The following is a 16,948-nucleotide window of genomic DNA, read 5'->3' on the forward strand; positions in this document are numbered from 1 at the left end:
ATCGATTGTCACAAGTTCCCGTATGGCTTTCAATTTTCACTACAAATTCTCATTAAAATAAGTTCTATGCTATATAAAAGAGATATAGGCAATTCGATGGGATCTATGGTTACCCCATGGTATCCCAACAGAGGAGTTGCATCTACCATGAGCCCGAAGACCAGCATACGATTCATACTCGGGAATAACACTTGTGGGTCCACCATTTCGCCTAGGATATCTCCGGTTTTCAGTTTCTTTCCAATTTTAAAACCTATCATTCTTATTTACCGTAGGAACCACTTCCTTGTTTCGTTTATGGGATAGCTCAACGTGTCTATGGTAGAGTGTCCGCAGTTCGTTGTATTTGTTGAGGACCTGATGTTTTTTACTTTCTGACGTAACCTTTAACTACTTCTAAAAATTTTATTTTGCTGCTTTGTGGCAATAAGCCATTTATAGTGACGAACTAGACCTGGAGAACATAGGGGTTGACCGATAGTATTTATAGGGCATTAAAGCTATTTAAAGGCCATCAACTTATAGCCGAAGAACAATGACTGCGCGCGTGCACAACGCAAGCTCCAACTCGTACAATACATACATACAATGAACATTTCAGGTTGGCGAAGTTCGTTGCATTTCAGGAGGGTCTGATCTGAAGGCAGATTACATTATTCACAATTTGGCAGCGCTTTTCGTTTTCGGCAGTTACTTTTTGTATTAATTAGGTTTGAAGACTGAGATAGGTACAAGTGCAAGTGGCAAGTGCTAATTATAATATCACTTGTATTAGTTTTAGTTTAGTTTAGCCCCCATCCCGTGTGAAGGCCGTGTTTTTGGATTTTTTTAGAAATTTTTTGTGAAGAACTGGATAAAGATACAAATACGAATTTTTCACCATAGATTTAGTAATATCTTGAGCGTGCATAGTAATTTTCCCAGCCCGATCGCGTAGTTCATTATTGAAATACAGATCAATTTATACACTCATCTCCAAAAAAATGTGTTTTTCTGCTGCCACGCTAGAGGGCGCTGCGATCATCTTAACGAAAAAAAGTAAACCGTCCGCAAATTAGGATTATTAAAAAATATTGAAAACTAAATTTTTGGTGCTGTGTTAAACTTTTTTTTAATGAATTTTGGTGTTTTTTCAAGGCTTCTTCAATGAATAAAAAAAAACTGAATGAATCGCAAATTCTGAATAAGTCGTGAAAATTTCAAAGAATTTCGTTGGATAGATTTTGGGCTATGGTGGCAGCCATTTTTCAGTATACAGTTCTGAGAAAAACGCATTTAAAAAGTAGAATGCGATTTGTAGCCATAAAACCTTAACTGGTAATTAATCTGCTATACCTAATCCATAAACTTTAGGTTTCTTCAAGAAACACATGTACAGCCTTGGCTTCAATTCTTGTCTGTTTAGCAAAGTCATTCCAACATCATTCGGACCGATAAATACGAGCTTAATTACGGCGATCGACATAAATCTGGCATGTGACTTATCACGGGTGTAACTCTATAATTTCCGAACGACTCCGAATATCAAAAAAATTACTTTGCCCATATATTCTACACTATATCTAGATACAATTGATGCAAAAAAAATCGATTCCGCGGATCCGACACACGAAATGACCCCCTTAAGCCTGAGGTAGGCGCACTTTAGGTGCATTCATTTTTATTATTTTCATAAAATTTTCTCACACTTCAAATGCGTGCGCACAACTTCACGGCGTGGGATATAATCTTCTGGGTGGCGCGAACAATCGACCGGGAAGAATATTTTATGTTATAACAAGTCGGAGTACCGGAAGCTCGCGTTCCGGGTATAAGCTCTTTGTATTCATGGTATGTGAGAAACTTCACGTACATTTTTTGTCTGTATATAGCTACAAATCCAACATATTCCTTCATATTTTTCCAAATAGACATAGATATTATGCTCACCCTAAACAGACAAACTGCCTATTATTGAATATTGTACATATGCATGCACGTATATAAATTGATCGTATCCATATTTCCGGTTTACTTCGTTCACAAACTACTCGCAAACTTCATTAGCACACACATATATGCCTTCCTGGAGTAATTGGCATTGATATGCAAATGAGTAAAAAACTAGAACAAAATGTTTTATTGGGACACCCATGTATGTGAACTGACTTTGTTGTGGTGTAGATAAATTATGATATGTAATGATGACGTCATAGACGTTGTAGAATGCACGGAATTCATAAAAAGGTGGCAAAGTTTTACCCTCCATAACTTTGTTAATAATAGTTGGATTTTTTTCAAACCTGACCAAATTGTGCTCTATAGGCATTTGTGTAAGGGATAACACAAATGCCACTTATTTCTAATATGAACTTAAGGGTGTCGCCGGGTAAATTTCTAAAATATTGAAATATATTATTATTAACTTTATATGTGCAGATATCAGAACCGGATGTATTTTGATGCCTAGATTTCGTAGGGATGCACCACCGTAAGTTTTTTTCAAATTTTTTGGTTGGATAGGTTCTGAGAAGAGACATAAGAGACCTGCTTTACTTTTGGGGCACACATTTTGATCCCTAGCTCCTCTATCTTTCACCCAATATCAGAAACGGAAAGTACTAATCGAGTCTTTTCATTTGATACCCCACATAACCATATTCTGTGAAGAAAAATTTACATCTCTCCATCAAACGCAACACAAACACAACATCTTCTTACCAAATTTCGTGACAATTGGTTTAACCGTCTCCGAATAAATCGGGTGTAACAGACGGACGTACATTTGGTAAAAACAAATGCCAACAAGGGTGCACATAACTCCGCCTTGAATTCAATTATCCTGTATGGAATCGATGAAACTTATGAAAGTGTTATCAATAATTAGCACTTGGCACTAAAATAGTACCATCCTCAGTCTTCAAAAGGAATTTCTTCAAATTAAATACTAAAAGTAACTGCCGAAAACGAAAAGCGCTGTCAAACTGCAGAAGTTTCAAGTGAAAAAGGAAGGTTCTTTCCTTCTCATTTACAATTATTTCATTCAAACAAATGCCGTATTTGGGTGATAAATTGTTTCGTTTTTAAGGTTTTGTGTGAAACAAATTAAAAAAATTGCTGGATATTTGGAACAGGAGGGCTCGGTAGAAGGATGGAGTTGCCCGGAGAGGTTGTATATTGGAGATTGAAGCTCAGATTGAACTATCATGCTTTTAATTAAGAAGCAAGGACGTCAGGAATATAAGAATTCCTTTCAATTCATAGTTTCTTCTCCATTCGATGAGGAATATGGGTCTCATACATGTGGCCAAGTTAGATGGAACCACAGTTCCGGTCACTTGGAATGTTTCTCATTAAGAGAAAGTTCAAACTTTCATTTCAATAGGAAAAAAGAATATAATCGTAGTTTTTATTTTTATTGTATTCTTTAAGTACACTATCTTAAGAATATTCTCACTAAATTTCATAACGATTGGACCATTAGGTCCGAAGTTATAGCTATTTATAACGTAGCATTCCAACGTAATGGAATTTGCTAAAGGAATACTATATGACGTTTGAATCGGCGACATGATGTGAATAGATACAAAGACATATAAGACAAACTTGAAACTTGAAACGCGATTATCTCAGAATCATGTTATTGTAAAAGCGTCCTTGCGGTGGACACGATTACGAAAAAACCTCTAGCCCAATCAACACCAACGTAACGAAGGATTTCCAATTCACCGCTGAGTCGACTGGTATCGAACATCTAGTCACGATAACAAATCTCTCTTCCACCAGTGAGATTTGAACCGTGACCTTCCGCTACGACAGCCCAGCGCTCTAACCACTTAAGCCATCCGGACAGATAGTACGATAATAGTACGAAAAAGTTTTTAAATTCTGATTTCGGAAGAACTATTATTGAGTTATCGTGTCGCCCGCAAACCACTCCCGTGAAAAAGGGCTTTTGGAAAATAGCTGTAGATGCACCATTTTTATATTTTTTCTTAGTAAAAACTTTTACCAGTACCCCACAATATGTACGAATTGATGCTGCTAATCGTTTTAATAAACATTTATTAAATTTCCGAAATATGCAACTGTATATAACCCCTTAAATAGGTTATTAATCCACAGCTACGAACCTTTTCGGTTAAGTTTTGTTCTTTGTCAACATTTTCATTAAATCTTCATTTTTTTTTCAATAATGCCTAGCAGTTATCGCAACTCAATAAATATCCTGAAAGATCTGTAAGATGCAAGTCTTTCTAAGATCAAAATTTCTTTTAATTACTCATTTAATAACGTCTCTAGCACGTTTTCTAACTGTCCATAATAGCCCATAAGGATGTTTAACGTCTACAGCGATAACAATAAATTTCCAATTCTAATAAACCTTAATGCCTACAAATGATCAGATTTAATTTCAATTCACCATAAACTGAAGCTGTTATCCTTCAATTTGAAATATCTAACCCTTATAATGTGGAACTGGAAACATGGCGGTGTGTCTAGTTTTCAGCCTTATATTCAAAATGCTTTAACAGCTTCTCCAAAATCACTAAGAACGGTGCACAGCCCTTGTACCCGAAACAGACATAGATAATTGTGTCGTTCATATCTACCTTTCCCGAACAGATTTAGGATTCCTGAATTCAGATTGCGGTGCGAAAGGGATTTAATGGTGGCAAACATGCAATGGTTACCGTTAATATTTCGGATTAGAATCGGCTCAGCACTAATAACACTATATTATGGCATAATGGAGCCAACCCCCATGTAACGAAATGCACGACTAGTTTGGCTATGAATTTTTAAGTAAGGACTGCCACAATGTGTCAGATACCTACGTGCAATTACATTAAGCGTTATAATCTCGTAATAAATTTATTGGGAAGTCATTCATGCCCGGAGATATACATGCTCCTCTTGTGGTCCGGAAGCTGGGTAGGTTCGATTTCATTAGCTTACTGACTTAGAACTTATTGGTAATTCTTATGAAAATCTGCTGCTGGAACGACGTGAACGAAAGATAATGGGAGGATTAATGTCTGTTGAATTTGATGAAGGGGAATTATTGATGATAACTCTTCTGAGGTTTTTAAATTCTGGGAATTTACTAAGAATAATTAAAGGTGAAGCGATTGAACCAGGGGAGAGGGGAAGGGCACGCCCCAGCGTCTGGTCCTGGGGGCCTCTAAATCTCGAGAAGTTGTCTTAATCAAATAAAAAACAAGGTTACGAGGCAGTTTTGAGTTGGTTATAATATAAACGATTACCTTATATAATATATCATTCCATCATCTATTATTCTACAACACTTCTTGCCTATTTGTGTCTCAGTTGCCTCGTACCAAAGAAGCTTTCCAAACCTAAACAGTTACTTTCATTCTACGATGAATCAAGAGCTTGACTTGCCAATTTCACCACGCTTTTAATTGAAGGTAATGTTTGAAAGGAAATATATTTCACTGAACTTATTGAGTTGTTCAGGAAAATGAAGGCACGAAAACAGCTACCGACAGAAAATAAAAATTACTATATTGTTTGTTGCAAATTCGTATTCTAATATTTGGGGGACAATAGAAGTGGTTTCAAGTGTGTTTTCAAAATATATTGAGATGGTAGTTTTTATGTTATTCTCATAAAATCTTTTTCCTTAACCTGGTTCAAATGCCCTGCGGTGTGGGGTTACTGGAAACAAATTTTTCACAAAATACTGAGAGAATTATTTATTATTTTAACTTTTCTTTTCATATTTTAACTATCAACTTTCTCCAGTGGAAAAAATTATTGAAAATATAAAAAGATATTAATTAATTAAATTTTGTTACTTCAATTCACCTCAATCTCTTCTATGTAAGTTAATTACAATTATACCCTATAACATAACATAAACAGGGACACATTATAAGCACATATTAAAGTTGTTACATTATATTATACGGGCCTCTGATAAGTTTAGTCCATCCACCAGTCCATTCTATTCTTACAGCATTATGGATGAAATGGAAACGATAAGTCATCGCATTTTTTAAGGTTAACTTTAATTTTAACTTTATTAAAATAAATGTATTTTCTGGCGGTTGATAAGAAATTTGATAAAAAAGTTGAAATTCTGAACCGGTGAATTACATTGCGTCACCGAATATAAACATGTGGGATTGCAAATGAAAGGTCTGGACTGGTATTTTCCAAAGCAGATATTAATTTCGACATTGGTTCGAAAGAGGAGGAGTTCGGGGGTCCAAAAGGGTCAATTACTTCAAAGACCAGGGGACTCAGGGACTACCCAACCTTATAGTATCTAGGCCCCGAATAATCTCCGTTTCAATATCTGCGTAAATTAATTTAATAATAGTATATTATTATCTTTTGAAAATTCACTGCGTGTATCCTATCTCCGTTGCAGTAATGTAGGTTTTAATATGAAGCAGCGTACTGGAAAGTTTGGTGGAAATTCTACTATTACTTATTAACAAAGTTATAGTAGGTGAAGTTTCTTTCCTTCGCATCAAATTATTTCTCCTGACGATGTAAGTACTACATCAATTTTATTATCAGTTATACTCTACATATATATACTATACTATGCTATATATTATATATTATACTATAATAATCTGACACAAAAACCTTTCATACTATGTTCACCAGCGATAAAGATGCCCTTAAAATTCTGGTTCACATCCTAGAAAAACAAAAAATCCTCGCTCACAGCCTAAACAAACATGTCTGGCTGGTTGTCCGAATCATTTTTCATTCGACCGGCTGCTTGAAGAGTGAAAACTGGTAGATCAGTTACATCCCATCCACGTTGCGGCCACCGGTCAAATGTGGACTATTCAGGCGGAATTGACAGACCGAACTGTACTGGATGGCGGGCTTAAGGAAGTAATTCAAACGGTCGAAGTGTTTCCTCATCCTCCCTATTCTCCAGACTTAAGTCAATTTAGCTTCCATCTCTTCTCACCGCCTTCTTAGGTCTTGTGTGGAATCTCGTTCAAGAACGACGTTGGACCGGCGGCTTGGGTGAATCAGTCCTTCAAGCCGAGAGGAGGTGATTTTTAATTTGGAGCATTAAGAAGCAATGGGAACAGGTTATAAACATTCATGGGAATACATTGTTGACTGATTCGTTGTTATATTTTCTTGAAAAAATATAGTTTTAAAAGCTTACAGAAAAACCCAAAAGTTTTGATGGAGGTACACCTAATTCTCTTTCTACACGATAGATACCTTCTCAATAAAATCGTGTAAAAAAGATATTACTTAAATAGAAAAATAGTAGATTGGTTCCAGACCTAAAAAGCAGATTTAAGGTCCAATGAACAATATTAAAAAAATCTTGTTAGAGCTCACTATTATAAAAATATATGATTTGGATAAAAGAAAATAACATCATAAATTTATTAATATAAAAAAAAGTAAAAACATAATATAAATAAAAAAATTTTATTGATCGTCACTTCTGCAATATCATTAGAAATATTTTCTTCACAATTTTCGGAAATTATCTCCCTATTATCATTTCCATTTACCATTGTTGATAATTCAGCAGTTCTTAGAACAAAATCAGCTATTAAAGATTGTGTTTGATTTCGTGATAATCCATTATAAAGTTCCCTGGAAGATGCCACGTTGAAATTTCGCAGTCTGTTGCTTATCAGGATAATATTTAAAATGATTAGCTAAATTCCTTGCAAAGTCAAGACCTTCTTTAATTAGAGTTGTGTTTAAAATAGGAAGATTCTCCTCGCCGTTACCGCTATGTATGTGAATATTTAAAAAGCAAAACAATTCGCGTAAAAAGAGAAACATGTTAACTTTCGACACGTGTTAAATGAAATTCGCGTAGAAAAAGAATTTGGTGTATTGTCAATGGAATTAATTTTATAATAAAAGACTTTTTTCTCAAATTTGTCTTAATAAATGTTATGTGATGTGTCATTCTGATGTCAATTCCAAATCTCTTCGTACAGAGTATTGTAACATAAGTACAATTATTTATTAGTACGGAGGGTATGTGATATTAACTTGTAGTTATAGTATTGCCTTCTCCTTACCCGGACTGGCACGGAAAATTCATCTAATTTCTACAGCGTTTTTATAATGAGATTATCATATTGTTGATTCCTATTTCCTGTCCACAAAACACAAAATTAAAATCATCTTCCTTTGGTAACACATTCCAACATTTGATATTTGCTTTGTGTTTCCATATTTCATTTAAAAGTTTATGCTAAAACTCATCTCAACCCTAAATTCATTATTCTTGAAAACATTTCAACTTTAAAATCTTTATTTATCTTTGTTTTTTTTTTATTGTGTCAATCCTGTCATTTTTCAGCGCAAGTATGTTGTGTATGTATATAGACATATTTTTTTAATTAAAGACACATTCAATTCAATTAAAACATTTTACTTTTATTATCTTTAATTAATTTATTGGCAACCATAAAACTCAATTTAAGGAATACTGAGAGAGGAGATCTTCACTCCTCGATTCTGACTTCTCACCTTTATTCAATTATCTTTTCAAAACCAATTGAGCCGGTAAGGCCCACTTCAAAAGACATCGATTACTCCGCGTGAGGTGGTCCCGCTTGCTCAAATCGACCTCGTGGCAGGTTGCGGCCTTTTCCAGTGCGTTCGATCTCACTCCGCCACATGTATATAATAGAGGTATGCGAATCCAACTGTTAATAAGAAAGTCAAAATTTTGTATTTCACACGAATTTATTGCAATCTGAGACGTTTATGCCGTCATCACCATATATGAACGGTGAAGTTAGATATATCAAGGAATATTTTGAATTTTTAGCTATGAACGAATGGAAAAACGTACATAAGAAATTTCTCACACAAGATGGATACAATGCCTTTATACCCGAAGCGGTCAGGTTCTGGTACGCCGACTTGTTTACGTCATGTTTGGAGTCCTTTAAAACAGTGAAAAAGGTGGATGTTCTATGTGACAGCGGCAAGAGGATGTTTATTGATGTTGACTTTATTAAGAATATTTATCTGGGTGTATTTATCAGGGAGCTCAGTGGGTGGATCATGCACACCATCTGACTGGCAAGAACGTAACACAGTTCCAATATGAATCAAGTCGGGAGACCGGAAGCTGGACGCTTCAGGTATGAAAAGTTTTGTGTATTTCCTTTATAATTTGTTCCATTATTACATGGAGGATATCCACTTTCAGGTGATATTGACATTCAAATGTCAAAACTAAGACCAGCATCGAAAGTACTAACCGAGACCTTTGATTTGATACCCCACATAACTATATTTGGTGAAAAAAAATGTATACCCACCTACTGCATGTATGGGTACTCCCTTTAATTCGACGTAACAGGATGTAACTTACTGTATGCATGAGCGTTCACAGTTCCCATCTTTCCACCAAATTTGGTGTCAATAGCTGCTGCAGTCTCCGAGAAAAATGCGTGTAACAGACAGACAGACAGACAGTAAACCAACTTTAATAAGGTTAATAAGGTTTACACAAAACCTTAAAAAGGAAGATAGTCCAGCAGAAAGTTCAAATTATCGTCCAATCCAATTGCTATCTCGAACCATGAAGATATTGGAACTTATTCTTGACAATCGTATTCGCGATATCGTTCAAATAACCGTGAATAAACCGGGGTTTGGTAACAACTGTGGAATTACTAACGCAACACACGCTGCGATGTTATTCATGAAGCATTACCTCCGCAAAATGCATTTTTGGATCTAAAGAACAAGTTTGAGCATGTGCCACACGGACCAATCTGGTATACTCTGCGGCAACACCTAGTATCAGAAGAATTCGTATGTTGCGTTAAATAGCCCTTCCACGATCCCAAAATTCAATTCCGAAGTGGCAAAACCGCTTCGTGTCGCTGTCGGTGGTCAACAAGAAAACGCGCTCTGACAACTTCTCTTTGTTTTTGTTACGGACCCTAACATACGGGACATCGAACGTTCAGTACCCTATACACTGCTTTATGCAGATGATGTTTTCCTTGTGTCTCATAGCAAAAATGGTCTCGAGCAACTTGTCCAAAAATGTAATGATTGTCTCATGCAACACGATCTCAGATATTATAGAATCTGAATAAAACAGAATTTTTGACGACCGATCCCCTTAAAACAGGCACTATAATTGTCAGTGGCAATGACCTACCCTGAACTGACCGATTTAAATATCTCGAATCAATTCTATGAGTCAATGATGAACTGTGTTACGAAACTGCTTCATGCATTAGCGCAAACTGGATGACGTTACGTTCCGAAACTGGCGTTGTTTGTAATCAAAAAATCAACGAGCGTGTCAAATTTAAAATTTGCTGCAGTGTCGTCCGGCTTATCGCTCTCTATGGTTCTGAATGTTGCCGGTAAAGCAGACTAAAATGTTGCACTGTGCCAGTGGCGTAACAAGCGTGATCAGCGACTGCATCTAGATCAGGCTTTTGACAAAACAAAATGGCGTATTCGAGCACAACGAAAACCGAATAATTGATGCCTTTTCTGTTAAAAATTGTGGGTTACCTTTACCTTTGTTAGTATTATTGGATAACTCCACCGTTTCTCATTCACGGACATCGGAAGTGCTTTTTGCTACGCTTCGTTTGCAAAGGTCGGATGGAAGCCTTTCGAGGCCAGACACAAAGTTTCTCGCGCAACCTTTCGCGATGATTTACACATAGTAATTATAGGCAGGTTTGCGGACACAGCATGTAATTGAGCAGTACTCTGCGGATACTCCATAGTTGATACCTCCGCAGCGAGCTCACGGAGAATGTTAAGAACTCCAAACTAACATCTAAACATCATATTCAAGCACAACATCAGAAATCTTGCAAATTGATTTGGTACTTCAGGCCTGCGCCAACGAGAATATGCTACTTTCATTAGAAACAATTTGTCGAGTATACATGATAGGTTGCCTAAGTGTTACTGGAGCGATGAAGCAGAAAGCCATTAAATTCGCAGATAGGTTAAAACGCATTAGTGGGTGAAAAGATACATTCATATGGAATCTCCGAGGAATCATCAGAAGGCTCTGATATCAAATGATCATATGACTTCCAGATTTATCCATGAGAATGATTACATTTTATCGTCATTATCAAAAGATAAAAGCGGTAGCGAAGGTCACGGGCCTTTTGGGGTTACAAATATAATAATATTCTATTATACTGGCAGCAGGTGAATGTTTGCGATAAGAATGACCTAATCGTGCTTTTCTAACCTATTCTGACAGTCAGGCAACGTTATCTGTACTAAATAGCAACATTAGAGCAAACCAGTTAGTGTAGAGCTTCGACCAGTTGTCAACACTGGGTCGGCTGAACGAAACGGGCCACGGACCAGTTAGCTACCTCGTCCCTACCCCACGGATACGTAATGACATTCCCTGCTTACTAGACCCTTAATTTGCGCCTCCTGTATTTAGTCTTCATGTTGTCCAGTTAACTACTTCCGTCACTAGATTTGCACGTAGGGCCCTAACGATAAACTGCGTTATATTTCTGGCAAATACTTAATAGGGATTCCTAGTTGGGCGGTAGCCATGGCTATGGAAAAATTCACTGGAAACTTGTAGGATGCTAGTTCTATTATTTTAGGCTACAAATGATCCCAGCGCCACTTAAATAGGCATGTCACGAACTTTTAAATTTACTGTTACTTGCAGTGTTATAGGTTGATGGAAGCGTCCGTTGGCACGTTATTCCAAACAATTGTAATGTTGTTTGCACCAGAATTTTGATATCAGCCGGCCAGCATATCTTCCATATTTTATTGGTATGTTCATTGTTGCAACCTCAGACAATTTTCCAATGAAACTCATTTAAAAAAATGTGAAATTGAAACTGTTAAAAATCCAAGCAGTAATTTGTTAATCATTGGCTGGATACTGAAAAAGTTCTCAGCTATTAGCTAGGTTTTTATAAAAATGTAATAGGCTAGCCCTCGAAATTTTAAAACAATCGTTTAGCGAATTTCTAATCAATTAAGTCTAAACCTAGTTCAGAAATTTCCTGCTAAAGAAATCTATCTATTCCTCAGAAAGTTCCCCTGAAAATTGTTGTGATCTATTCAACTTGAAGTACAATTTAAACGAAATGCTCATCCATAGATTTCCACCCCATCTCGTAATAAATCGTAAATTTGAATTTCGAAATGCAAACAGATAAGTGAACGTTGAAGACGTTTTCCTAGGAAAAACGCTTCCGATTTGGTACATGCATTCCATGCACGACTTAGTTTTTTGCATTCAAAATAAGAAGGAAAACAAAAGCAAGGTCTGATATCCTTCACGGAGTGTATTTCCAGTACAGTCGTGTGGGCTGAGGTATCTCTTTTCATCTTCGTGAGACGTTCATATGTTGAACAGGTAAAAAATTCGATGATATGTGATTTTAAATCCTTTCCTCTGAATAAATTCGTACGTTCATACTTCTCGAGGATGCTACAGGTGAGCGTGTATCTTCTGCATTTATACACACTTTATGTATCTGAATGCAAAGCATGTCAATTAGGACATATTTCCATGGGTGGAAAGTCAACTAACATGAAGGTGGTTCCTTATAAAAAGGAGACGAAAACATGAATGCCTCTCTGCACACAACATTTTCACATCGTAGAAAGAAGACAGGCTACTGGCCATTACCGTGAATGTATGTTAACATATGTAAGAGTTTGCATGGAGTGAAGGATTTCTGTTCCTGGTCTTTTGGTGTGCTTATTGATACCATTTTTTCAGCGCGAAAAAAAGAAAATATATATATTATATATAAAAATATATATATAATAACAAGGCCTCTTTTCACGTACTATTTTGAAATTTTTGTTGGTGGGAAGAATTATTCGGAATTCAATAAAATTTTTACATTATATTAGTCTTATTCCGAATAATTTCGAAGAATTTTTTTTTGAAAAGTTTAAGTTAAAGTTAAAGAGTTACCTGACAATATTTTACTGATGGTCGTAGCTGGAGTTCTCCAACTGCGGAACGTGTAGCGACTCCAATTTTTATTTGAAACTAAAAAGCTTTTAATTTCCAAGGATATGAAGCTCAATGCAATAGAAAATAATCAAAATAAAAAAAATTTACAGGTGTTCAATTTCAGAATTTTATTTTCACTAATTACGCAGAAAAGGCACCGTTAATAATCCGATTTTATCCCAAATATTGGTTCAAACTCTTGGTAATTTTGTAAAGAATCATAGAGAGAGAATCATGAGATAGAATTCCGGCAAACGTCAAAAACGACATTTTGAGAAAAACGTGGCGCACTTTTCTTCGGGAAAAAAATTGTTTAAAAAGTCCGCCTTGGAATATGCAGACATTTACTACTCTCAATTACAAACAAAATACATTCACACAAATGCACTCGTACAAGGGACTGACATTAAGTAAGAGATAGATAGATTTCGTATGGACATAAAGCGACTACTGACCACATTGTCTCCTAGTGTACCGTTACGGTCTTGAATGAAGTGCTCTAACACACTTCAAGGCCCTGATCCAACATGGATTGTTGCGCCAACGATTATTATTATTATTATAAAGCGACTACCTCCTGGCCGATAATCGCTCGCTTCTACCCATATAAAATTTAAAGGCCGAATTCGTGGGCCTTGGAAATTTCTGCAGCGTATTCTTCGCATAACTAACGATCTATGCAATAAAAAAAGTTGATTCTGAAAACCTCCTAATGTGGCTTCCCCCTTAAGTCCTTCTTTGTCTTTTGATGTTGGAACTGAAAAAACTAAATAAAAACATGGAATGTTACCCAGCTTAATTCTGCTGAAACTCGTTTTTGAGGTTGCTGACATTTTATTTGCTCATTATTTCCCGAGAGTACATGTTCTTTCTGTAGGATACCTGATAGTGTTTGCAGTCTCGTTGACGCTCTGTTGTTGCTCTGAAGTTGTTCCGTTCATGCAAGTGCGTTCTGGCACTTTGTTTACAGTTAGTGTTGCATATATCTAGAATATTCTTTCATTAGAAAGTACTTCTAGCAAGAAGGCTCCTCCTCCTCCTGTGTAGGAGCAACTTCAGCGGCAGAAAGGCTTTTTTTGGTTAGTTTATATTTTTCAATAGTGAGTTACATCTCAATATTGGTCTCTTATTTCTAGCTTAAGTTGAACTTAGCTAGCTAGCTATTAGATTTGTTTGGCCTACCCGCCCTTCTATTTAAATTTACTGTGTATCTCATATACATACATAAAACTTGACATTTTCTTAGTTACCAAACATTAACTTTATTTGAAAACAAGTCGGGAAACAGGAAGCTGGACGCTTCAGGTATGAAAGGTGTTATATATTTTTTTTATAAAGACATTTGAGAGTGTATTTTTTATATATTATATATTATGTGAGAACATCCATTTTTAAGGGGGTCATCCCGTGTGAAGGCCGTTTTTTTTTTTTGTGGCTTTTTTTTAGAATTTTTTGTAAAGAACTGGATAAAGATGCAAATATGAATTTTTCACCATTGATTTATTAATATCTTGAGCGTGCATGGTAGTTTTTCCAGTTCGATTGCATAGTTCGTTATTGAAATACAGATCAATTTATACACCCACCCCCCAAAAAAAGTTGTTTTTCTGCTGCCACGCTAGAGAGCGCTGCGATCATCCCAAAGACAGAAAAGGTAAACGGTATTTTAACGTACAGACTTAACTACAGTCGGCAGACTATTAAAAAAATATTAAAAGATAAATTTTTGGTGCCACGTTAAACATTTTTTGGTGAATTTTGGTGTTTTTTTAAGGCTTCGTTAGTGAATAAAAAAAACTACTGCATGGATAGCAATTATCCTAGTTTGCGGACCGTAGAAATATGTTCTGAATAATTCGTGAAAATTTCAAAGAATTTCGTTTGATAGATTTTGGGCTATGGTGGCAGCTGATTTTCAACATGCAGTTTGGAGAAAAACGCATTTAAAAAGTAGAATGCGATTTTTAGCCATAAAACCTTAACTGACCATTAATCTGCTATACATAGTTCATAAACCTTAGGTTTCTCCAAAACACACATGTACAGCCTTGGTTTCAATTCTTTTCCTTTTAGCGAAGTCATTCAAACATCATTCGGACTGATTAATACACGCTTTATTACGACAATCGACATAAATCTGGCAAGTGACTTATCACGTGTTTAACACTATAATTTCCGAACGACTCCGAATATCAAAAAAATTACTTTGCCCATATATTCTACACTATATCTAGATACAATTGATGCCAAAAAAATCGATTCCGTGGATCCGACACACGGGATGATCCCCTTAAGTGATATTGATATTCAAAGTCTTGAATTTGATTTTGATTTTTTTCAGATTTTTGGGGTGGGAAGTTTCTGAGAATGGGTCGGTTAAATCAATGTTCATTTCAACCCCCTCATTCCCCACCTTTCTATCAAATGTCAAAATAAAAACCGGCTTCGGAAAGTACTAATAAAGACCTTTCATTTGATACCCCACATAACTATATTAGGTGAAAAAAAATATACAACCCATTCCCTCCACGTGCGATGTAACTCACTGTATGCGTGAGCGCTCGCAGTTCTTTCCACCAAATTTGGTGTCAATCGCTATAACCGCCTCCGACAGACAGACAGACGGACAGAGAGACAGTAAACCGATTTTATAAGGTTTTGTTTTACACAAAGCACCAGAAGGTTTTTATTTTACTTACTTAAAAGACTACTATTTGCATGCTTAATTCTAACTTAGGATCATGTGCTTATCCTCTTGTACCCCTTCCAGGCCAGGAGTGTCAAAGAGGGGAAAAGATGGAGGGCTTTTAGGCAATTACTCCCAATTTGGCATAATTTGCTACCCCCTTGATGGAGTTGCCGAATTAATGGATTCCGTTTTCTCCAAAAACCATTCCATTGAATTGATAACATATTCTCAAAGTGCCAGTGCCGGATAGGCCGGTGCAATTTATTCATGGCAGGGTTGGAGCAGCTGATCCACGTAGGTGCTCCGTAACAGACGATGGGTTTTATCATGGTCAGAGAATCAGTTTGGTTTTCTTGCGGGGAAGATAGTAGACCTTGCTAACTGCGTGTGCCTTACTCATAGCGAGCTGCAAGTGCGGATTAAATTTGGGAAATTCGTGAAACTTAGCTCCCAAGTATTTGATCGTCTGTGAATTGCTCACTATTGTACTTCCGATTTTAATTTTCATGCGTTTAGCATTTTTATAGATACTTTTAGAACCATGTACTTAGATTGTCTGTTAAAAGTAGATAATTGCTTTTCTGCCTCACTTATTCCAATGCCCCGAGAGGGGAAGTATTTGCAGAGAAGTACTAAGTATTTTTCTCTTGCTTTGGCGGTCTTGTTGGGGCGGAGGTTTGACGCGAAGAGAAGGGTGTCAGCCGCATATTGAATAATTTTAGTGCCGGTCTCAGGAATGGGAACGTGAACCGTTGAAACGTTATATAAGGTAGGTTCTTGCGGTACTCCTGATGTTGCTGGCAATAGATCGGAAAATTCGTTTCCCACGTTGACATAGAACAGCTTATGTTCGAAAAAGCTGATGGAAATTTTGATATTCGGAATTGGGAAGTTGTTTTCGATTAGTTTGCATACGAGTCCGCCCATACGGAGCCCTTTTCTAGATTCAATGCACAAGCTACGGTTGGTTTATTGTTGACATTCAGTCCAGAAACGAAAATGTCGTGAAGGTAGTTCAGTAGATTTATCACGAAAACCAAACCGAAAAAAATTTTTTAAGAAGACAATGGGACAATTTTTAATGAGGAAATTGGTAATCTTGTCACGTCCGGCTGATTTTTTCCATTTAGGTTATGGGGTAAGGTGGTGATTTGGCAAAACTCAGAAAAGGTTGCGAATCCACTGGATCGACTATGGTGTTCGTAGCTGAATGTTTGGACTGAATTTTCTAATTGTCGCTTCAACAGTTGCAGTTAAGGCTGGCTCGTTTTGAAGGGGAGAGACATTGA

At 36.5% G+C, this 16,948-nt stretch overlaps 1 protein-coding gene across 1 annotated transcript in view; it reads left to right on the top strand.

The window, feature by feature from the left end:
• The window catches only part of LOC119653481 (paired mesoderm homeobox protein 2B-like), an 82,936-nt gene that overhangs the window by 4,220 nt on the left and 61,768 nt on the right, over nucleotides 1-16,948 (top strand). Inside the window, exon 2 of the mRNA XM_038058108.1 lies at nucleotides 8,564-8,566. Coding sequence (XP_037914036.1) covers nucleotides 8,564-8,566 — 3 coding nt within the window. The remainder of the gene's footprint in view (nucleotides 1-8,563; nucleotides 8,567-16,948) is intronic.

This window comes from Hermetia illucens, chromosome 4, assembly GCF_905115235.1.
Source record: "Hermetia illucens chromosome 4, iHerIll2.2.curated.20191125, whole genome shotgun sequence".
NCBI lineage: Eukaryota > Metazoa > Arthropoda > Insecta > Diptera > Stratiomyidae > Hermetia > Hermetia illucens.